At 44.2% G+C, this 23,847-nt stretch overlaps 1 protein-coding gene across 1 annotated transcript; it reads left to right on the top strand.

The window, feature by feature from the left end:
* The first annotated feature begins 1,758 nt into the window (after positions 1-1,758).
* Positions 1,759-22,839, top strand: LOC309370117 (vesicle-associated membrane protein 3-like). The gene is made up of 5 exons (XM_081911521.1): positions 1,759-2,021; positions 15,232-15,355; positions 18,095-18,253; positions 18,762-18,813; positions 20,720-22,839. Coding segments are annotated over exons 1-5 (354 nt in total). The 5' UTR covers positions 1,759-2,019; the 3' UTR covers positions 20,737-22,839.
* The last annotated feature ends 1,008 nt before the right edge of the window (positions 22,840-23,847 follow it).

Below are 23,847 nucleotides of genomic sequence, written 5' to 3' on the forward strand. Positions count from 1 at the left end.
TGACTAAGCCACTTCTGGTGAACCAGAGCAGCACACGGAAACGCCGTTTACCTTCCCGCCAGAGCGGTACCTATTAATCTACTTGCACTTTGACATGCTTTCGAACTACTAGGTGGGCAGGAGCAGGGACCGAGCAACGGGAGCTCACCCCGTCGTGGGGATTCGAACCGCCAACCTTCTGATCCACAAGTCCTAGGCTCTCTGGTTTAATCCACAGAGCCACCTGCGTCCCTTCAAAAACACATTAGGAGCAACCAAAAATTAACAAAATTGTAAGCAAGCTTTCAAGTTCTCCAGAGCTCTTCACCAATGCAGATGTTAAGCAAAATGGGGATGGGAGGGATAAAGGAGGAAAGCTCACCTGAGCAAAGTGTGGGGGGGAGACTTACAGAATTCCATCCCAAGGGCATAGCCACATGACTAATTTTTGTTGGTTTTGTTGGTTTTATTTTTACAATTCAAACTTTTACTTTATCCAATAGGCCATGCTGCCTGTCAAACTCATGATCTATCCAAGAGGTGTGACCATGGTTTATACTTGCATTCTACTCGGCAGATGGTGAACCTGTGGATCTGTAGGGAGAAGAAATCTGTGGCCCTCCAGTTGTGGTTGGACTGCAAATTCCATCAATTCAGCTAGCATGGTCAGCAAGCCTCCCTAGTAGACACATGTTTCATTTATGCCCATTCTAAGAGTCTCATGTATTAGAATCCTTGAACCATGGAAATAACATATATTGGCAGATTGAATCAATAATGTACACTTATATAGGGACAATGTTTATTGAGTACCTAAAACAAAAAATATACATGACGGTCTGGGAAATGCTTGTCACTCGGAGCCATTTCAGTGTGTTCGATGTAACATGAAGGTTTAAGCATTTTCATTCTCTTCTTAATGTTACTAGGAAACTGATTTGTAGGAGTATAGAATGGATGGTGCTTCTTGTTAGATACTGGGAGCTTACCTCCTATGGTACCTGAGAGTGCATCAAAGGGACATCTTCTGAAATGAACACATTTCAGTCCTTTAACAAAACCCCATTCAAAACTGGACCCTACACTCTCTGGGCAACCAAGTAGAATGATGGTGTAAAACTCCCTTGCTTTGATGGGCTGACCCTTCCTTTGAAGCCTATGTTGCAAGTTCTTTCTGCATCTTCCAAAGGTGAAGCTTTTCACAGCATGAAGATAAAACCACTAGTTGCTGCTGTTAAAGACACAGCAACCAGGGACTGGCCCAAAAGTTGGCAACATCACATAACAGTCATGTGCTTGTTGCACAGGACAAATAGTTGGAATTCACAAAGTGTAACTCTGCATTGCCAGGGTGCTCTACTAGTTAGACTCTAACCATTAGGCAGTGGTTCTCAACCTGTGGGTCCCCAGATGTTGTTGGACTACAACCCCCATCATCCCCCATCATCCCTGAGCTCTGGCCTTGCTAGCTAGGGGTGATGGGAGTTGTAGTTCAACAACATCTGGGGACCCAAGGTTGAGAAAGGCTGCATTAGAGCATTGTGCAGAACTGGGGGGACTCAAGTTCAAGTCCGCTCCCTGGGTGATCTAGGGCTAGTCACTGTCTCTCTCAGCCTAACCTCACAGGGTTGTTGTGAGAGAGGAATGGAGGAGCCCTGAACTCATTGGAGGAAAGATGGGATTCAAATGTAAGAAATAAAAGAGATGTTGGCTTTTCGCTGCTTAGCCCTCTTTACCAACGCTACGCAGCTGCTTGAGATTTCGTTCTTTCTTTCCAGGCAGGAGGGGGATTCAGAACCCCACCCCTGCCGGCTGCCCTGGGACTGCCACTGATACGAAGGTGGAAAGCGGCGCACTGACTCCTCGTCTTCGCGGGTGGGAGCGATGAGGTGCAGACATGCTCAGTAGCTTATGCCTTCGCCTCAGCAACAGTGCCTACAATCCTAAGAGGCTGTTTGCATCAGAAGGAGAACTGGAAAGCCATCTTTGCTGGCGACTGAGAGAGAGAAAGGGAAAGCCGAGACTATAAAAAGGGGAACAATGTGAGTATCGCCTGTTTGGTTTTGTCTTTAAAAGGTTCGCCCTACCAGCGCCGATGGGCTTTCTGTGGGGGCTCCCGAACGCGGGTGATGTCGAAGCGGCGCTCGGGCGCTGTCCGGCAGCTGTGGTGCTGAAAAACTCCGACTACTCAGCTTGAGCTATGGGCGTGTTCCTTCCTCTACAACTACAGGAGGGCTACAAGGCTTCGAGGGGTCGAGATTCCTTTGCGGGGACACTGCAAGCCCCACATAGGCTTCTGCTTGCAGTAGAAAGTGAGGAAACTTGGTCCTCTGGAGCGTTTCTATTTAGGAAAGCCAACACAATCCCCGGAAAGTTCATGCCTGCTTAGGAACCATGAAAAGTTGTGATTTGAGCTTTTGTGCGATGGCTTTTTATTCTGTATTTTGTTCTGAATAGCAGAAGGGGATTACCGTGGAACAGAGAACCTCCATTTGTGCTTTATGAGGTATAGCTGAGTGGTGAATGAGGCTGTAATAGAACTCCACTAAAGTAAAGGAGGAGCTCACCCTTGATTTAGCATTGGAACTATAGGCACTTGAAGGTAGTAATAACTGGCAGTTCAGTAGGTAATATACTTTTCTGAGATTACATTACAAGATATATGTTGGTAAAGAGAGGACTGGAAATACTCAGTATTCTGATTAAGACACATCTCCAATACATATTTCAGCTCGATGTACAGCAAAACAGTGGTCTGATGCCTTCCTTTTAGCAATGGGTGGGCCAAGTAGTCCACAATGAGGTGTGCAAAAACTTCTTACCTGCCTCCTTGTGGGCTGAAAGCTTTAAGCTAGCAGTAGGAAGGAGCAATCAGATGACCATCTTGCTTTGCAGCTGACAGTAATTTACCCAGAACCTTCCTCTCCAGGGAGAGCTGCAATGAAGTGGTCTAACACATACTTTACCTGCACAATGTCTTGGCTTCATCCTGGTCTCTGGCATATTCAGCAAAGGACTTCAATGAACCCTGGCAAACAAAAACAAAGAAAACTGCAACCATGCAGGGCAGGCAGTACTAGACAGACAGACTATTAGCCCGACTTGATATAGGTCATTTCTTTATATTATATTATTTATTATATTTACACACTGCTTTTCAGCCAAGATTGTCTCCCAAAGCAGCTTAGAATTAAAAGCCACACTGTAATATAATTAAGGGTATCAAGGCTGGGGGCAGTAGCTTTGGGCTCCTGGCAGAGGGTGATGCACTTTAGGATCCATGCTTTTCTCACCAGAGAGAAAGGGCAAAAAGACATAGGTGGTGGCTGATATTGAAGATGCCAGTTCACAAGCAGTCTGTCTGTGGACCTGCAGAGTCTTCAGACCATGGGAGTTGGTGTGTTTCTCACAAGAAGGAGGGGGAAAGGAATTGCAGATGGACTCAGGGACTTTGTATCTACTTTGTATTTCTATATCCACTGGCCTCCTGTGAATCGACCTATATCAGGGTGGAGAAACTTTTCCAGCTTGAGGGGCACATTCCCTTCTGGGCAACCCTCTGGAGGCCACATGTCAGTGGTGGGTGGGACCAGAGGCAAAAGTGGGTGGACCCACAAGTGTGAATTTTACCTTTGTGCAGTAGGTTAGTTTCTGTACATGCTCACATTCCCTCTCTATCCAGACAAGCAAGAAGAATTATCAGAGTTCAAGGTACATTCCAGCCATGCAGAGTCACTCAAGCAGGAAGCTGGGCTGGGCTGGACAGAGTCCCAAGGACTAGAATGAAAGGTTTGGAGGGTGGCATTCAATCCTCAAGCCTGAGATTACCCATCCCTGCCTTAGATGGTCATTTGTGGTGAATAATATGTTCACACTTCTGCTCAGATACAGAGTAGGATACTCATTACTATTATGGAAGCAAGACTTTATGATCTGCTCAGGTCTCTAAATCTTCAATAGCTTGCTGTGTTGTGTTTCTAACATTCTTATCTAAGCAATGTTACAGCAGGGATGTGAAGCCTGGGGCCTTCCAGATGTTGTTAAGTTCCACCTCCTATCAGAACATCCTCTATTTAAGATGTATTGAAATGTTTTGGAAAGATAGTAGGATCCCATGGCAGAGCACTTTACTGAATGATGACAGTTGTTAAATCTATTTTCTGGTTTTCACATATTTCATTCATATTATGGACATAAATATTTATAGACAGATATAAACTGGAATGAAATTATTAAGGCCAGTGAATCTGTGCAAAGCTAGCCCATATGGACACAATTGTGTTGATTGCTCCAGAACACAGGCAACATACCACTCAGTAGCACTTATCAAACCACGAAAGGATGAGTAGCCAGTTTGGCACTGTAAATATGAGTTACATTACCAGTTAGGCACATTCTGAAGCTATGGAATAAATATGAACTGGTTTTTCTCTAGGTAAAGCTCACCTGAAAATAGAACGTGGCTGCATGATGCCAGCTTTTTATTCCTAGATACCTCCAAGCTCCAGAGATTCATCTCATGCCAAGCCAAGCCAAGGCTGCCCATGGAAACATAGATCAGTGCTTGGAGCCAAGCAGATACAAAAGAACCCATTCATCAGTGGGTGTGCCCACCAGGCAGGGAGCAAGTAAAGGCTTTGGAATATTTGCAAGGTCTCCCGTGCAGGGGCTTGCTACCCTGGGCTGATTTCAAAGGTCATCAGTAAATGAGCAGGTCAAGCATATGACAGCCCTGACCTGTGCTCTTCCAGCAGTCCATTGACTGATGTGGAAGGATGATTAAGATAGAGAGAAGGAGCCCCAGAGGGAGGGAGGGAAAATGGTTTTTGCACTGGTTCTGCCCACCTCTGCTTTCTGCTCACCCTCCACTGGCATGTGGCTCCTAACAGATTATCTGAAGAAAATGAAGCCCTCCACCCCTGCTCCACAGAGTGAAGTGGATAGGGAACACCTTACCCAAGACAAGCCACTAGGCTGTAGTTGCCCCCTGTTCTTACATGAATAGCACAGGTAAGGTGCTCCCAGAAGCTATAGCCCTATTAGATTTACTTTAGAACCAAGATCGGGGATATTTTTCATTCTGAGGGCCACATGAAACCTTCCGAGGGCCACTTGCCAATTGTGGGTGGGGCCAGAGATAACTGAGCAAACCAAAAAATACATTTGTACAGTCGGCTCATTTCTACACACACAAGCAAATTTCAAGTTTGGATACCATGCTAATTCTCACAGGGCTGTAGATTTTACAAAGCTAATTGTACATATGTTTGCACAGTCTGGCTTTCAACACCCAGCCTCCTAAAATAGTGGCATGTAGTAAATACTTATGCTTGCATTTTAAGAGATTCACAGATCCTGCTGTTCTGAATAGGTACATCATAATTGAATTGTTTCACATTTACATATCATTAGAAATGCTTTCCTTCTTCCATAGGTATGGCAAGACACTGGGCATGATTCATCTAAAGTTAGTCATGCCTGAAGCTTCGCTCCTGTGCACCCATACCTTAGAGTAAGCTCCATTGAACACAACAGGACTTACTTCTCAGTAGACATGTGTAAGCTTGCTCTGCATGTCTCATAAGGAAAAAAAGCATTTAACATTATATACTGTATGTCACTGATCTATCCCCAAGGAGCTAAAGGGAAAATTTATTGCCTGTATTATGGAAGAGTAAAGCCCATTGACAGCATCCACACAAAATTTGATGTTGGCTATCAGCTCCTTCAGGCAATCAGTTTCTTAATCAATTATCCTGTATTGCTTAGACTCTATAGGATAGTTCTTATTAAACAAACACATAACTTAAGATATTTTTCTTTTTCTTTGATTTAAAATAAAACTCATTTAACTGTGTAGCTATTCTTCCCAAACACTGCTTGGTTTGATGTGGCACCTTGTATCTTTCCAGCATTTATAAACTTGCCCTGCAGTTCATGCTATTGCTGCTGTGTTGCCTAGCTGTGTGTATGCAAGTAGGCAGGATGACGTCAAATACCTTTATTTGTGTGGGCTGTTCTTTGGTGATTAATGCAACTATTTCCTGCTGCCGCATTACATAAACTGTACTAATAGGCCTTCTATATTTAACTTGCTTTGTGTGTTTTCTAGTACTTCCATATTTATTCAAAACAAAGTCACACAGAAAAACCTGAGAGGGGACTCGGGGCGGCTTACAGCTAAAATAGAAGCAGCCAAAAACATTGGGGGAGGGGAAGCAATTAAACATTAATAGAACACACACACATGCATATATATGAGCTATTAAAACAAGCAGATCATTGCAATGAAAACATCACAGCACCAGCCCTTTCCTTAAAAACAGTCTCCAGAAGCCTGCTGGAAGTAGGAAGTTCCAACGAGATATTAGATAGTAGACATTACTCTTTGGTAGAACATTAGCGTTGCATGAAGCAGATCTTCAGTTTAATCCCCAGTCTGGCCCAAGCGAGAACTAAGCTTGAACCTCTAGTTGATTTTTAGATGCCCAGCCATGGTGACTCTTGATGTCAGCCTTGGTCATAGTGACTAGGAACATTTTTTTACTGGCTTCAGTTGGTGCACCAGCTGCACACTTTCCTGGACAAGATGGACCTGGCTTTGGCCATTCATGCTGTAAGCACACGCACCCTGTATGAAACGCCTCTGAAGACAGTTTGGAAATCTGAATTGATTCAATTTGCAGCTGCCAGAATGTTGATTGGTGCTCGCAATCATACAGCTTTGAATCATCAATGAAGAGATGTCAAAATGTGTGTCTCATCCAAACACTGCTTCGAGGGGGAGAAAAAGTTAGAATGGCCATTTTGGCTACATCAGTACCGGCACTTGCCTTTGAGCATGGGAAATAGAAGGGATGACCATCTCCCTGCACCACCGCATGTTGCTTATTGGGTTGTTCTGTATGAAAGGGCAAGTCTCACATCATCAGATACCTTGATAACATCAAAGCATGTTTACAATCATTTAAAATTAGATAAAGAAACATTTGGAAGCCTTTGGGACTTCCGTAAGCAAGCCACCAACTGGAAATGTTACCATCAAAGGATCATATTGGAAATGTCATGGGTGAGTGGGAGTCAAAGATGGGTGTGCTGGGACCTGACTCAGTGCGTCACACTGGTCCCCTGTCTCACTTGACAGCATCACTGGTCACAGTCATCTCTGTTGTAAGTGCTTCCCAGGGAATGAGTCACTGATTGAATGACCTTCTGTTCCTGGCATCCTGGCCTTCTGTCATCCTGCAGATGCATTGTCTTACATTGTTACACCTGGATAACAACAGAATATTTTTCACTGGTGTGGGTTTCATGCGCTTTTAGCTTTTGCACATTGCCTGATTGCAGGGGTAAAGCAGGTTTTAATGGCAGCTTATAGATAAAATGGAACATTCTGTTGTTATAGTCTCATCCCAGGAAATGACTTACCCTCCTCCCTTTGTTTTATCTACCTGTAGAGGATGGTGAGTCAATAGTACTGATTCAACACTTACTGTTCACTACTCTTCCATTCCTGGATGTCTGTTAAGTAGTTTGCAAAAGATCGTGGACAGTGCAGATTATTCAGCCCTCAGCTTTGCAGGAGGCTTATTCTACCTCCTACACACACACCCCCCCCTACCATTAGGGTAAGCAACACAGCTGCCTCAGGCAGCAGGTACTGGAGGGTGGGAAGCCAGTGATGAAGCATAAGCATTGGAGAGCACTGCTGCGGATTCCATACAGGGGGCTGCCCAGTGCCCCCTAAGCTGCCCTCCTGCCCTCAGGTGTGTTGAAGCATGCTGTCCCATTGACAGGGTTGAAGTAAGATTCAATTACCAGTTTGGATTGAATCTGGAGGGTGTGTTGAATGGGGAAAGGGGGTGGTCCTTTGTCTCAGGCAACAGAATGTCATGGGCAGACCAACAAGGATAGCTGGCAAGGCTTGCTACTCATCATTCACTTCATAAAATCATAAGGTTGTGGAGAGGGGAAGACTTTACCAGGCCCTGCCTTGCCCCATCAGTCTCTGAAAGGTAGATCTATGCACCACAAATGGAGAAGTGATAGCAATTTCCTTTCCCAGTGCCTCTTTGGGAGTATTAATGCTTGAATGGTAAACATGTGGTGCAGGATGGATGAACAAAACAAGTAACACTAAGGCTACCATCCTATACACTAGTGGTGGGGAACATACGATGAGCCTGCTGAATCAAGTCAGTGGCTCATCTAGTTCAGCATCGTGTTCTGACTGTGGCCAACCAGATGCCTGGAGGGAACCTGCAAACTGGACCTGAGCACAAGATCATTCTCCCCTTCTGTGGTTTCCAGCAACAGGTATTCAGAAGCATTACTGCCCCTGACTGTAATCTTTGGCCTCCAGAAGTTCTTGACCTGTGTTTTTTTGTCTCCTAGTATTTTTGTGTCCCCTCCTCTCTTTTTTCACCTCCAGATATGCACCGTATGTTAAGATTTGTTAGACTTGGGAAAACAGGCATAGAAATAGAATTCCTCCTGTGTGTTTTCACACATCCTTAATTGGCAGTGTTTACTAAAAGTATGCCAAGTTTAGGGACTGGAAGTGATAAGCAAGTATCTGGTTTTATTGGTACTCTCCTGTGATTGTGGTTGGTCAGTGGTTAATGGTGTGAATAATCATTTTTAAGGAAGAAAGATCAGCAAGTACGTATCACAGATGAAAACGTTTTTACGTGCGACAACCCTTGGCGTAAATATATTCACTGTTTGTACCAACACTTTTGTTTCACAGGGACAGGAAGTCTTCGTATCACACAGTTTTTGATGACTGCATGCGCATCTTCATGAGCATAAAGATATAGTTATAAAAGGCTACTGCATGCTTCCTTGTTGCTGTTTTAAATGGCATCTGAATGCTTTTTCTCCAAACAATTTGCACTTGATTATTCTTAGCTTCTGTCCATGCCCTGGAGAATAAATCTAGAAATCGTTGATGCAAAAAGTAATTTTGTCAAATACGTATTGAAAACTACCCACATTTTCAACCCCTCGAAAGCCCACTCTTTAAATTTTGTTCCACTCACCTTTATTAGGAAAAAACCTTGGATGAAGGGTGGTATAGAAATTTAATAAATAAATAGGGCTTACATAGCTTGACTAGACTGTGTACCCTGCGGGCATATCGACACCAAATGTTTAAAGCACTCTTATATCACTTTAACAGCCATGGAAAGTCCTGGGAAGGGCTTTTTTCCAGCTGGAACTCCCCAGAACTCAGTTCCGGCACCTTTCAAATGGGCTCCATTGCCTTTGTAAGAGAACAAGGGAGGTGCTCATGGTAGAGTTCTGGCCTGTGATTTGTGGCGACCTGTACCAATCAGGATGCAAGGGGGAAGCTTCAGAGCTGGAGGGTGGAGCACAGGATGGGCTGGAAGAAGAGGAGGAAGAGGCAGGTCAGGCATGTGAAGGGCTGGGTGCTTCCCCACCCTCTCCTGCACCACTGTCTCCCAGAACCAGGAGAAAATTGAAGTGAGAAGAGCAGAGGCAACTTCCACACAGGCATAGTCTCTGGCTATACACACACAGCCCATCGGGGGGAGCAACCTAAACTGGTGGAGGGGGAGTGGCCCTGTTGCTGCAGCTGCTCCATAGAGCACAGGCCTGGGAATAGCTGCCTAGATCAAAGGTTGGCAACCTAAGGCCCATGGGCCAGAAGCGGCCCATGAGGGTCGCTTAACCGGCCCATGAGCTGCCCCCAAACTGAGCCATTCGCTCAGCTAGACCCCATGCACTGCACTAAACCGGTGCAGCACAGCACAGGGACTCTTTTCCACGGCTCTGGAAATCGCTTCTGCACATGCCCAGACGCTGGAAATCGCGCCTGCGCAGGCGCAATTTTCGGTGTCTGGGCATGCGCAGACACGATTTCCAGTGTCACGCTGCACCAGTCTGGCCCACAGAGGATCTCCGCAGGAGTGATCCAGCCCATGCCCGTTAAGCCTTGCCGACCCCTAGCCTAGATGCTAGACTGGTGTGTGTGGGTATTCGGATCCACAGGATGACTGTAAGTCACAGCTTGACAATAAAGAGTTAACTGTCTGCTGTGTGCATTCCTTTGAGTGTGGAGTGACTTTGACACCTGGCCTCCAAGGAGTGTGCCACAGCCATCGTTGCCGCCGCAGTGGCAGCAGCAGTGAGCAATGCGTTGTTTGGAGGCTGGCTCTGCTGCCCCTGTGGATCCTGCAGACTGAAACCTCACCTTGCCTCATGGGTAGGCCAGCCCTATGCATGAGCACTGGAGTCCAACAACATCGGTCAGTCTCATCCCCAGTCTAGGCAAATCTAGCTTTCCCCACCTTTATGGATTTTGTCGTTTTGCTGTAGAGACAGTTGTGCTCAGTGCTGATCGGCTGACAACGGCAATCAGTCTTATCCAGCACATGTTGCAATATTTTGCACACTGCTTGTGCTCATTTGGGACCCTGTTTTTTTATGAAAAGCGCAATCAATTTGCAAAATACTGTGAAACATTTTCGGGGAGTGGGCTATTTCCTTGGAGGGAAATAAATCCTTCTCAGCAGCGCAGTGAGAGCGCCTGCAAAGGGAAGTGGCTTTTTGCTTGCAAGTTGGAGAAAGTGGGGCCAGAGCACAATGGGGGCTGGCAGTTTGGCTCCAATGTGGCAGCCACGAGAGAGAGACAGGACCCACTTGCGGGTGTAATGCTATAACCCCTCCATTGTAGGCTCAGGTTGTATATATGTGTAAATAAACCATATATCATGAAGACAATCTCTCACTGTCCAAAAGGAAACACAGAGTCTGCTAAGCCCCTGGTACCCCTGGAATCTCTCACTATTCAGAGATTGGGGTGGCATGTAACAGTATTATTTAGCATTTATTGCAATGGTGTGGTCTCTTTGATCACGAGGTAGAAAAAGAGTTCCCATGCTTATGAGGTAGCCACAATTTACTGACCTGTGGAAAAGGTTTCAAGGAGACTTAGGCTAGTGGCAGAACAGGTGTGTTCCTCACATGGGGTCCAAGAAGATCCCGTCTGAGTAATATATTCCATCATCCAAACTATCCAACTTAAAAAGGGAAACAAATCTATGGACCTTATACCGCAATAGGTCTTCCTTCTGCTGTGTGAATATTACTAAGTGCTAAAATACAGAAGTGATTCATCTTGGTGCTTGTCAGATGTGTTCGTTGTGGATTCAAGGTGAGCAAATGCTACCTTCTGACTCAGTCTGGCTTGAAGAAAGATCTGGTAGATGGGATGGCAGGTAATAAATCTACTAGTTTAGGGAGTTGGGTCTGGATAATACAACAGGAATCTTCCACGCCTGTGATCCTGTATCTGTGAGAGTAGAGTCTATAAGAGGAAACCTGTCAGACTGGTTCTTTTATCAAGATGATGGTCTTAGCTGCTCAGCTAAGTTTCCATTATTTACATTTTGAAAGTGTGGGCTCTGTTGCCTTAAAGACAATTTTCTCCACCTCTCCTGGCGGGATGCCCATCATTGTAAGATGGAGAACAATGGGAGCTGGGGACACATGTGGTGCTCTGTGCTTGGCTTAGAGATCCCCTGGAAACCTACTGGGAAAGCAAAATCTATAGGATTCTTAATGCTATGAGGTCCCCCTCCCACCAATCCTATCCTCGCTGGGGAGGGCAGTAAATTGGGGTGCCACCACTGAGAAGACCCTTTCTATTTTATCATCATCATCATCATTTATTAATACCCTACCCACACTCTGGGTGGCTTCAAACATAATAAAAACACAGCAGATGTCAAACATTAGAAACAATCATAATGAAGGAGCTGCCCTAATGAGACACCTATTTGGAAGCAAATAATAAATTAATAGATTGCAATTTTGTGAGGAATATTCAGATCAACTTTAGAAGTCACATCTCAGAACATCACTTATTCTTTGCTGCACCACTCTATTTAAAATATTTTTTTCTTGGTAAGTCTTCTGCCGGCATGAATTGTAGACATTCTGCAGCAGGTAGGCATTCTGCAGTATGTAGGCATTCACAATTGCAGGGACGCAGGTGGCACTGTGGTCTAAACCACTGAGCCTCTTGGGCTTGCCAATCAGAAGGTCAGCGGTTCAAATTCCCATGACGGGGTGAGCTCCCATTGCTCTGTCGCAGCTCCTGCCAACCTAGCAGTTTGAAAGCACACCAGTGAAAGCAGATAAATAGGTACCACTGTGGCGGGAAGGTAAAGGGTGCTTCTGTGTGCTCTGGCACTTGTCACGGTGTTCTGTTGTGCCAGAAGCAGTTTAGTCATGCTGGCCACATGACCCAGAAAGTTGTCTGTGGACAAATGCCGGCTCCCTCGACCTGAAGTGAGATGAGCACTGCACCCCATAGTTTCCTTTGACTGGACTTAACTGTCCAGGGGTCCTTTACCTTTTACCTTTACCGAGGCATTCGCAAGCCTCTCAGCTTGCATATAAACCCACTGCAAAGCCTCTTACAAACTGATCTTCATTTCTCACAGCATGGCAATGTGTCTTTGGTAGTAGGCAGTGTTACTAATGTCGTTATATGCTGTATGATCAATCATTGCAATGTTGGCAGCCAACTGACAGACTCTGCGCTACCATAGATGGCAACCACTGTCAGTAATGAGTTATAGGCATGCAGCAGAACAATACATTCAGAGTTAAAACAATAGATTATAACAGCAACAGCACAAACAAACAGAGGGTGATAAACCACACACTTCCTGCCCCTTTGTAGTTTCCTAGGGACTATTCCTGCTCTGTGCCTATAGTTTTCAAAGTGAGAGGTAAAAGATTCCAGGAGCTCTAGAGGCACCCACTGGATGCCTTGTAATATACCCTAATAACAGACTATTAGGCTGTGTACACACCACATATTTAAAGCACATTCCTTCCTCAAAATAATTGTGGCAGCAGGGGGAGGAATCCTGCTCATCTTGGCAGAATTCCATGCAACCCCCTCCTTGATTCATGCAACCTGAATCAGTTTTCATCCCATCCCTAATCATTTGCTGTTATATGCTGTTTCATTTTTGCATTTTGCTTCATTCCCAGGGATTTCTTTGACACTTCTAGAGGAGGTTGGCTGTCTCCCTATGGGATTAAATGACGAGGGACCTTTCAGAAAGGACAGTGAGTCACAGGAGTGTGGGAGGAAGGAATCATTAGGAACTGTCAGGCCAGTGGGCGTGAGGAAGACTTGCTGGCCGATGTTCAGCCACCAGTACAGATTGGATCTGTCAGGAAACCTCCAAAGGGATGTTTTTGGTAATAAAAAACAGGCTCCTGGAAAGAAAAGACTTGCCTTGTGGATTAATTTGAACAGAAACAAATGCCAATTTCCTCTCATTCGTATATCAATGTTTCAGTTTTGTTTTCATTCTTTAGAAACCTTAGGAAGCTGACCTCGAATGTGAAATATGGATCAACGAAGGGAGGTGGTGCAGATCAATGGTTAAAGCACTAAACTTCCGGGCCTGAAACTGTGCAAATAGTTGCCTTGTGCATTCCTAGATTTATACATGGGACAGTGATGCCCTAGGACAAAGTTGAGGAACCTTTTTCAAGCACTTTCTGTTGCACCCCATGAGGGGAAATGGGATGTGATGTGCCTGGGTCCCTCCTCAGTGTGCAAAATTCTGGCTGGAATTCGTCCTTCAACTGTGAAAATGCCTCTTACTTGCCTGGATGGAAAACAATGAGTGCATGTAGAACCTCTGACTTAGGTGTGGCTGAAATATAGCCTTATCAGGCAAAAGTAAGAGTCACTTTTATTGGTACCACTACTTTCAGTCTGGCCCTGGCTACCACAGGCATCCAACCCAACCCAGCCCTGCTTCTCACCTTCCTTGAGGGATTTTTTCCCCCTTCTTCAGGCTGGACTGTGCCCTTGAACTGTGAGGGTGCCTCTTCCTTGCCCAGGCGGAGAATGGAGAGATAGATATGAATATTGTGGGGAGAGGAATAGAAACCGAAGACTTTTGTGTGGCGCGAACATAGCCTACTATACACAGGCAGAGCCTCAAATTAATTGCACCACCATATTTTTGCCTCTGGCCTTAGCCACATTTATCTATTTCCCCCCCTTACATTGATATCCTGCCTTACATTCATCCTAGAAACCAAAGTGGCCTGCATGTGGTTCCCTTCGACTTTTGAGGCATGTGGCTGAAGGCATGTGGCCAGACCCTCCAAGTGTCTCCGTTTTCCAGGGACAATCCTAGATTTACAGAAGCCATCCCGGTTCCTGATTTGATCCCAGAATGTCCCACTTTTCCTTAGGACACCCCTATTCTTATCAGAGAAATGTTGGAGGGTATGGAGTTATGCAACCCCTGAGCCAAGGAGATAAGTAACTATACAACCTTTAGAAGGCATCTGAAGGCAGCCCTGTATCGGGAGGTTTTAACATGTTTGATGTTTTATTATGTTTTTCTATATGTTGGAAGCTGCCCAGAGTGGCTGGGGCAACCCAGTCAGATGAGCGGGGTATAATGATGATGATGATGATGAAATAGGACATCCTGATTTTCATTGGATAAATATTGGAGGGTATGTGTGGCCCCCCAAAAGTTGCTAATGACACAATATGGCCCTCAAATTAAGAGAGATCTGCTGAACCATGTCATAAAGGCAGGGGCAAGGGGTGATATTCCATAGCCAGCATTCTGGGGGAAGAGAGTGGGGTTGGCTGGGTGCACTCTATGCCTTTAAAGCACATTTGAAGCACATCCTTTCCCCTAAAAGAATACTGAGCACTGTAGCTTGTTCCGAGTTTCTCAGAACTGTAACTTAGCAATCAGAGAAAAATACAACATTGCGTGATGCTCCTGCGAGTGGAACGTTGGTTAGGATGTAAGCCATATCATACAAGGGTGAAGGAATGACCTCTGGGTGTAGAACACACTTCCACCACAGATAAGCCACAGCTGTCTGAACATCATGCACTCTATCTAACCTTTGGCTTTCTCAGTGGTGTGCCGTGCCCTGTCTGTGACCTTTGTCTCCTTCATCATACATTGTTCAAGGGAGAAATGACGCGGTGGTAACTGGTGCCAAAATAACTTTGTACCACCCCTCGATCTTGGGACTGGAAGATGTGTAAAGGTGACAGTCCAAAATGTATCTGACTGGTTTTGCATATTGTGCTAATAAAAAGAGCCTCGGCAGAGTTAGCTGGCAGCTTGCTTATGCACAGCTCACCTGCATTACCAACTCCTGCCTCATGTCCTTCACTTCACAAGGCTATAAATATGTGCTGGGTTTCTGATTTAGGTCAGCAGCAACTCCTTCCCAAGGTGCAGGAGGAGCCCCCAGTCCAGGTGCAGCAGGGGCTCCGCTTCAGACCAACGTGACCAGCAATCGTAGGCTGCAGCAGACACAGGCTCAAGTGAATGAGGTGAGCTGAACACAAGTTGTCTTTGTTGAGATCTGTGGATTTCAGGGTTGTTATCTGGATCATCTGTTGAGTACCAGTTTTGAATATGCCACTCACCTAGGTTGCGCAGTCATTGACCCGAGGTGAATACTCATGTAACAAATTCTGCATTGTTGTTTATTGCGGTGGTCTACCCTTTTTCATGTTTCTTGAAGTGACTAAGGCTGCAATCATAGCCCCACTTACCTGGGAGTAAGCTGCCTGAATTCAATACTTCCAAGCGGACATGGTTAGGATTGCACTGTGAATCTATGTGTAGATTCGCAACCAGCCTGAGAAGCTCTTGTTTCTCAGGTTCTGTGCATCATCTTTTATGTCTCTCATCTACCTTAAAAGCTCTTGTATGTTTAAGGCAGAAGCTGAAGATGGAACAGGGCATAGCTGGAGCAGCTTCAGACAACACAGACAGGCATGAGAAAGCGACAGGCTCACAAACTCTCACTGCTTCATGCATCAACAGACACAAGCAGAGTCAAACACTGTCTCTCATCAATGCACAGGACACAGCTAACATCACTGAGAGTTTGTGGGAAGAAATCCACTAAAGTAGGGGTGGGGAACCTTCATCGCATGAAGCAAATCCGGCCCAACAGGAGACTTCCCCATTTGGCCCACTTGGGGTGGGCAATGATGTGTAGGTGGGTTCCCATGAGCCAAGATACAGTGATAACAGCAAGAACCTTTATTGACTACATAACTGGGTAACAGGGGCAAAGCAACTGCTTATATACATTTTTGAAAGCCACTCCTAACATGATTGGCTGTCTAAACCTCCAAGCTGCAAATCACAACTCAGAGTTCAAGGGCCAATGGCAGAGACCCAAATCCGTGAAATGCTCTGTGATTGGACATCATGTATCAAATCAGAACACAGGAGCTCAGAATCCTTAGTCCAGACAAGCTGAGGCAACACAGACCACTGAATACATAACAGGCAACCCACCTTTTTTGCACTACTGTTCTTATTATCCCTGAACTCAGAGCTCAGCCTGCCACTGCCACCCACCAGCCTCTGCAAATCTGTTGTTTGCTCCCCCCCCATGCCTGCTTGAGTCACCACTTCTGTCTCACTACTCTGCACTTGCATCCACCCTCACACATACAAGTGAATGAGCCAGTCCACCAGCCAGCCAGCCAGCAGGCCAACGTTTGCTGCTTATCGACCGCCTTCTCATCTTCTGCCACCTTCTTGCCACCATCAAAGACCAAGGAGAGAGGTGAGAGCCAATTTGCATTTCAGCCACACATGTTAACAGCAAACACCAGATTTCCACCAGCTGCCTCTTGTCCCAGAACAAACCTGCAGCCAAGCCAGTTGTGTCCCCTCCCCATCTACTTCCAAGTCAGCTGACAGCATTAAGTGGCAATGTAGGAGCAGCAGCAGGAACAGAAAAATCTGTGCTCAGTTTCCTACGAAATACTGGCATTGGTATTGGGGAAATGCAACAGTCCCACAAAAGAATCCTTTCTATTGGGGAATGCATTTGGATCTCACAGAACAAGCACATAACAGTTCTTGTCCATTTGCTGTAATTTGGAGAAGTGGGGGAGTGCATCTGAAAAGATCCTTAGAAAATGTCCATTAATATGTTGTGCCATATTAAACATATCCTCAAGGTGGCGCTAAACATCCACACCATAATAAAATCTATTACTATTACAGTTTTGGGTATTTCTGTGAAAAATGTCAAGCTGTTGAATCAGTTTGGTATTATTTGCAGCTGTCATTCACTGGAGTACTTCATTAAGAAAACTTTTCAGTCTTGAGTGTTTCACTTTCTTCACCATTAGCTGAAATTAACTAGTTGAAATTAGAATTCTTTGGTTGCTTCTTCATTTAAGATAGCTACTCTTTTCTCTCTCTAAATGGAAATAAACAGCCCTAGCCTTTGGATGTTTCCTTCAGAATTAAGTATCACTTAAGGGGCTTATTTCCTGGCAAGTGCGATTAGAAATGCAGCTGAAAACATTTACTTAAATAAAAATTTTATTGGTTTTGCATAAGGTTATACACAATAACTATAACCATTCCAAATCATAAAAAACAAGGTTCTTTCAAACCTTCAGACCTCCTTCCCCCTTCCATAGGTTCCATTTCTAAAAAAAAAAAATCCTTTCCTTTTCCCCTGCATCTTTTACCATTATCCATCTATTATATAATCATAGTAACCAAAATTCATTTCACATTGCAAGTGTCATTGTATCCCTGCCAATGATTTTAACTGTCTACAGTGGCCTTTTAAGTATACAATAAAGTTATTCCAGTCTTTTTAAAAACACTTGTTCTTCCTGGTTTCTGATCTTTCCCGTTAGTCTTGCCATTTCTGTGTATTCCATCACAGCCTAAGACATTTAAACCATCAATCCCGGCCTTGTATTTGGCTAATTCAGTTGTTCCTCTTTCCTGCACAGAGCAAATAGGCAGAGGGGTTATTGGAATTGGCAGTAGGACATCACTGCTTCCCCCAGCCCCGTACCTGACATCTGCCCATGAATTTGCCCATGGTCTGAAGATGCTTAGTCTCACCTTTTGGACGTTGCACAAGTTTGAAAATGCAGTGGAGGAGCCACAAGGATGAAGAGCATAGCTCTCTGTTTCTCCTTCCATACATTCACTCTCGGAAATGGAGGGGAAAGACCTGACTAGGCCTATAGGTCACCACCCCAGTGTTTTACAAGCTATTGATATGTCCATTTCAGGTGGTGGATATAATGCGAGTCAATGTGGACAAAGTACTAGAAAGAGACCAGAAGCTTTCGGAGTTGGATAACCGGGCGGACGCCTTGCAAGCTGGTGCCTCCCAGTTTGAAACTAGTGCAGCTAAACTGAAGAGGAAAAACTGGTGGAAAAACTGCAAGGTAAACGTTACTACCGCAAGGGTGTCATCAGGACATAGTTCCAAAAGAACGAGTGCAAAGATTAAACTAGGGGTGGCCAGACATTCAGCCTGCTGCTGCAGCCGCTGTGTTTTTATTTGAACCCCAAGATCCACCAACAAAAGTCAAGTAGAGATGGGAGGTTGTACACATCAAATTAAGGAAGAGGGCACCTTTTCAGTACTTTCATATCAAACCTCACTTCTGCATTTCTGCCTTTAGCCAGTCTGATTTTGGTGGGGGACGAGCCTAATTGTTTTAGCTATTGTTAAATGACTGGGAGTCAGAAACCCCATGGCAATCTGTTGCAAGTTGCCCAGACATCTTACGAGTAGATCATGATCTACTTTTCTTACAGCACATGTTTGTTGCCTGGGAAATCTGAAGTATCAGCTGTAGAAGGCAAATAGCCTGTCCAAATGTACAGGCAAAGCTAACCTTTCTCTGTTTTCCTCCCCTGAACTGACTCTCCCTCTCTCTCCCTCTCTAGATGATGATCATCCTGGGTATCGTATGTGCAATCATTCTCATCATAATTATAAGTGAGTGGTTCAATTCTTTGTTTTGAATTACCTTCACATTTCATTTCATGACTACTGACAAACTGTTCTGAAGGTAAAAAAAAGAGTGAACAAATAATTTTACAAGTTTGGAATTTCCCAGTGTCTCCTTCTCTTACCAACACCCCCCCCCAAAATATCACCAATGCCCCTTCTCAGTGTTTTTCTGTGGAAAAAAAATGTTTTGGGGTACTCACATTCTGTCTGAGATTCAGGAAATGAGGCCGCCATCGGGGGTAGCAACAGAACTGAAGATTCATAGTGCTAGAGAAGAAATTAAAATTTTTAAAATGTTTAGTTTCTTCTCCCATTAGATTCACAAAATGTTTAGGGGTACGCGTACCCCTGCATCCCCCAGGGGAAAAAAACACTGCTCCTTCTATAAGGAGGCACACTAAGTAATGCTTCCTTTATAGCTGGCTTGTTTTTGCTTAAGTATCCATTGTATAACTGCTTAATTTTCTCATTGCTAAAGGGACAAACCTTTTTCATGATGAAGTAGAACACTTACGTAATTATAAAAGCTCTAATCTTGGTCTTAAAATCAACAACAAAAGTCTTTCTGAATCCAGGGTCGGTCATTAAATTAGCTCAGTGCTGCAATAGCTGGACAAAGCCCTTCTGGTGGCTTGGTAGGGGTGGATTAGGAAACCTGAAACCTGGAAAGCTTGAGATGTGTTGAGATTTCATCATAACAAGGTGTATGTGTAGGACAGTAATGTATTTATTTTAATACTGTAAACCCACATTCAATGTCCTGTTAAGGAAAGCATTGTCATATTTAGAATATGGCATTGCACCTGAAATTATAGATTTATCTTGTACAATACCCATTACAGTTTTATGACACTGCAAACCTATGCACTGTGCACAGGATTGCACCTTGAAGGTAATATATTAATAACAATCTGGTTTGGTTAAAATAACCAACACTACCAATGTTTCACTGTGACTACCAGCATTTAAAAAGGGTTGCATTAAGTTAACCAGTTTTGCTATGAGCAAGAGAAGAAAAAACATGGCTTTTAAACCTACTTGCTGCATTAAAATTGCAGCATAGACACAAGCATATGACAATAATTTCATCGCCTTGTGGTAGCTATGGACAGATGGACTTCAGTTAGAAATGGGACTCAGCTTGCAGGTACTTCAGGGTCCACTGCTGTCGCTTGAGGCTCTTGTGGCCTCAGCAGCATGGAATGCCTGCCATCAGGTTGGGCTGGTACCCTATGCTCTGGTAACCTCTAGGTTAGATTACTGCAATGCATTATACGTGGAGCTGCTCTGAAGGTCATTTGGAAACTTCAGCTGCTGCAGAATTCAGCAGCCTGGTTGCTCACTGGGGCAATATGTTATGGACTTCTAATGCCAATCCAGGCCCAATTCAAAGTCCTGGTTTTGTGGAATGCACTCCCAAGGGAGACTTACCTGGTGCCTTCTTTGTGTATCTTTTCGTGCCTGGCAAAAGCACCACTATTCTCCCAGGCCTTTGGATAATTAAACAATTTATGGTCTTTCAAATTGTTTGGTAGGGTTATTGTTTTTGCTTGTTATATTGTTATGTATTTTTGTGTTTTTTATAGTAAACCACCCTGTGAACCTTAAATGAAGAGTGGTGTGTGTGTGTTTGTGTGTGTGTAATATCCCTCCTGACATCAAATGACCTTCCCCACTGCCCCATTTTTTTACTCAAGTCCTGCTAACTCCAGTACAAAACTTGGACGTAGCCGTGAATACCTTTATTTGCTTACTTCATTTCATTTCATTTTTAAATTCGCATATATAATTTTGTCACTGAATTTCTCTTTGTGTTTTGATTGGATAAGCATGCTCATTTCCCTGACTGAAATATTAAATATTTACCTTCTTCATTCTTCTTTTCTTCCAGTCTATTTCTGCAGCTGAACCACTCGTGGCAAATGGCTTGTTTCCTGATAATCTCTCAAATGAAGCCTGCTTTTTAATTCCTTGTGTCTTGGGGCTCTTAGCCTGCAACAGTATGTAAGAATTCAGTGATTCAGTGTAGTCTGATTTTGTTTCCCTTTTGGTATTATGTCACACACACACACACACACACACACACACACATAGTGTGTGTGTGTGTGTGTGTGTGTGTGTGTGTGTGTGCCAGCAAATACTGCCAACCAATGCCACTTATTGATCTCTCACTGTGTCTTCACATGTGACCATGCTGACCTTCAGAAACAAATTTTTGGAAACCATTTAATATATATATATTACATTGAGCAAGAAATGTTTTGGAGCTTGTATGTAAAGGCACCTTCCAAAACAGGTATGTGTGATTAGATATCGGGCCCATCATTCTCAAAATGTGCCTAGGAGACCTCTGTCTCAGTGATAGATGATTGTCGTGAAAGCTGAGCACCCACTAAATATGCTAAGGTCAACAAGAGCTTCATATCCACTGGGCACTTTATCAGCAAGTGTAATTTTACTATCAAAAGGAGGTATCAATCCCAATAAGACTTAGGTTCCAAAGCAATGAGAGTTTCTAAATTATTTGTATAGAAACACAAAGATGGCTTGCTTAAGCCATGTAGTCTAAACTTGGAGCATCTGGCTTAGACCTCTTTACTGGTAGGGTTCACATGGTGACATGGGAAATGCTTGATAACCCTGCCTTCCCAAGGTGAGGGGCAGTGACCTAGTGAAGCCCAACAGGACAGCTTACTCTATGGTCTTAACCCCTTCATGTATTAATTAGACTCAAGCACGTTGCTAATATGAGGCTGGATATCCCACACCACCAACAAAGGAGGGACATTTCAATGAGGACACCCTCAAACCTGAAGCCAGCTTTGTCCACCACTCTAAGCATTATACTTTACAGTGGTACCAAATGGAATCCATTCTGGAAGTCCATTCAACTTCCCAAACATTTGGGAACCAAGGCGCAGCTTCTGATTGGCTGCAGAAAGCACCTGCAGCCAATTGGAAGCTGCGTAAGCTGCGTCACACATTTGGGTTCCAAAGAAGGTTCAAAAACCGGAACAATCACTTCCAGTTTTTAATTATTCGGGAGCCAAAACATTCAACTCCCAAGGAGTTTGAAAACCAAGGTATGACTGTATTGACAGAGGTACACCACATAGGCATAGCCAAGGTTTATTTTAGGAGGGGCAGGCTTTATGCTGGGGGGGCAGAATCGAGTTATCTGTGATGCAATTGGTCAGTTAAGTATTTTTATTTATTTACTTGACTGGGGGGACAGCTGCACCCTCCAGCTACGCCTATGGTGCACCAACCCTAAGAGCATTATATTAAAAGAGGGATAGGAAGTGCTCTCTAACTCTCCCAGTGTTGTTGGACTCCCATTCCCATCTGCCCCAGCTAGCATGGCCAGGGATGATGGGAGTTGTAGTCCAACAACATGTAGAGTGTTGCAGGTTCCTCATCCTTGTATTCAAATGACTACTCATAGGGGAAATAGACAGAGAGATAGATACGCACACTTCTGGACAAATAACACATGTATGTATATTAGGAAAGAATAAGCAATGCCTAAAAAAGGTATGCAGGGAGTATATGTACCAGTGAGTGGGCATTTCCCTTTTTTCCGAAGTTTACTTAGTTTTCAGTTCCTTGGGATGTTTTCAGTGCCCTCTAACGTCAGGAGACGGGGGGCTTGAGACTCTTCCTGGCCTCTGCTCTTTGGCCTAGAGGGGGTCTTAGCTCACCATCATAGGGGAGATTTGAGAGCTTGCTTCTCTCTCTTTCCCTCCTGTGGAAAACTACTATTCTTAGTGCCTTCCTTCCTTCTCCAGTGCTCTTGCTACTAAATTTCCTTGGCCAGACCGTCGCTCTCTCGTTCTCTTCTGTTGTCCTCCTCCTCCTCAATTTTCTGAAACTTTTAAGAGTATGATTCTTTGTGATGAAAAACACATGTAACCTCTGACTTGCACCTTGCAGGATAGAACACTTCACATAATTGGCTACTTGGTAAGCAGGTGATAAAATGGAACCCACTATTCTGTTTGTTGTTGCTTTTTTAACACCCCTCCCCCCAAAAGACCCAGTCAAGTCCAGCCTTAAAAAGCCACTTTATGGTCTCCTCCTGAGTTAAGAAACTCTACTTTCAGGACAGGGAAATATCTTGAATATATAGGGCAGATCAAGAAAACACATCTCATTAGCAATGTATGCACGTACTCCTAAAAGTAGAATTTTTTTATACATGTGATATGCAGTGCATACTGTAAAGTCAATGACTATATTCTTTGCTTAGAATGAACCGAGGACCTTGAAGTAGGAAGGGAGTGTTCGTTCAGGCTCACAGTCATGTCTCCAGTTTGTACTCCAAGCAGAAAGTACCGTACATTGTTCAGCATATTAAACCCAAGCAGCAGACAGCTGTCTCTGCCTTCTTGACCTGCCACCTCTAACCAAAACCTTCTTCCTTCTCTTCTTGGTATATGTTGAAATCTTTCATTGGAGAGAGAGAGAGAGAGAGAGAGAGAGAGAGAGAGAGAGAGAGAGAGAGAACTAGGTTTGCCACATAGTTTACCAGCTCTTCATCTTTACCTTCCATAGCCACCTTTCAATACTCTACACATCTATGTTAAATCTACTTTCCTCCTTCAGGTCAGTGCTTTTACAAGATGGGAACTGAGTCTATTTTCACTCAGTCTGGCACAAAAATCTTCATTCTGTTTTCTCGATTTTCATTGTGTTCCCCACCCCCACCTTATGATGTAAATATTATCATATATACATATACACACAATATCAAGTGTAAGAATATAGAAAATATAAAAAACAAAACCTGCAATACCACACATAAAAATAATGGGGAATAAAAAGGGGAAAGGTCAATGTGGGGGGAATCTATTCTGAGGGACTGGATCCTCTGGAACAAATCTGGGGACATAAAGGAGCTTCGTGTGGGAGGAGTGGATGGGAAAGTTCCATTGCATATGTAGAAGTCAGCTTGCACTGTGCTGGACATCACCCAATACAAATAGACAAACTTTATTTGCCAGAAGCAAATTTCTATAT

This window comes from Podarcis melisellensis, assembly GCF_964234715.1.
Source record: "Podarcis melisellensis genome assembly, chromosome: 5".
NCBI classification, from domain to species: Eukaryota; Metazoa; Chordata; class Lepidosauria; order Squamata; family Lacertidae; genus Podarcis; species Podarcis melisellensis.

Coding starts and splice junctions, on each gene's coding strand:
- LOC309370117 (XM_081911521.1), top strand. Junction 15,356..18,094: donor CACAGGCTCAAGTGAATGAG/GTGAGCTGAACA, acceptor TGTCCATTTCAG/GTGGTGGATATAATGCGAGT. Junction 18,254..18,761: donor ACTGGTGGAAAAACTGCAAG/GTAAACGTTACT, acceptor CTCCCTCTCTAG/ATGATGATCATCCTGGGTAT.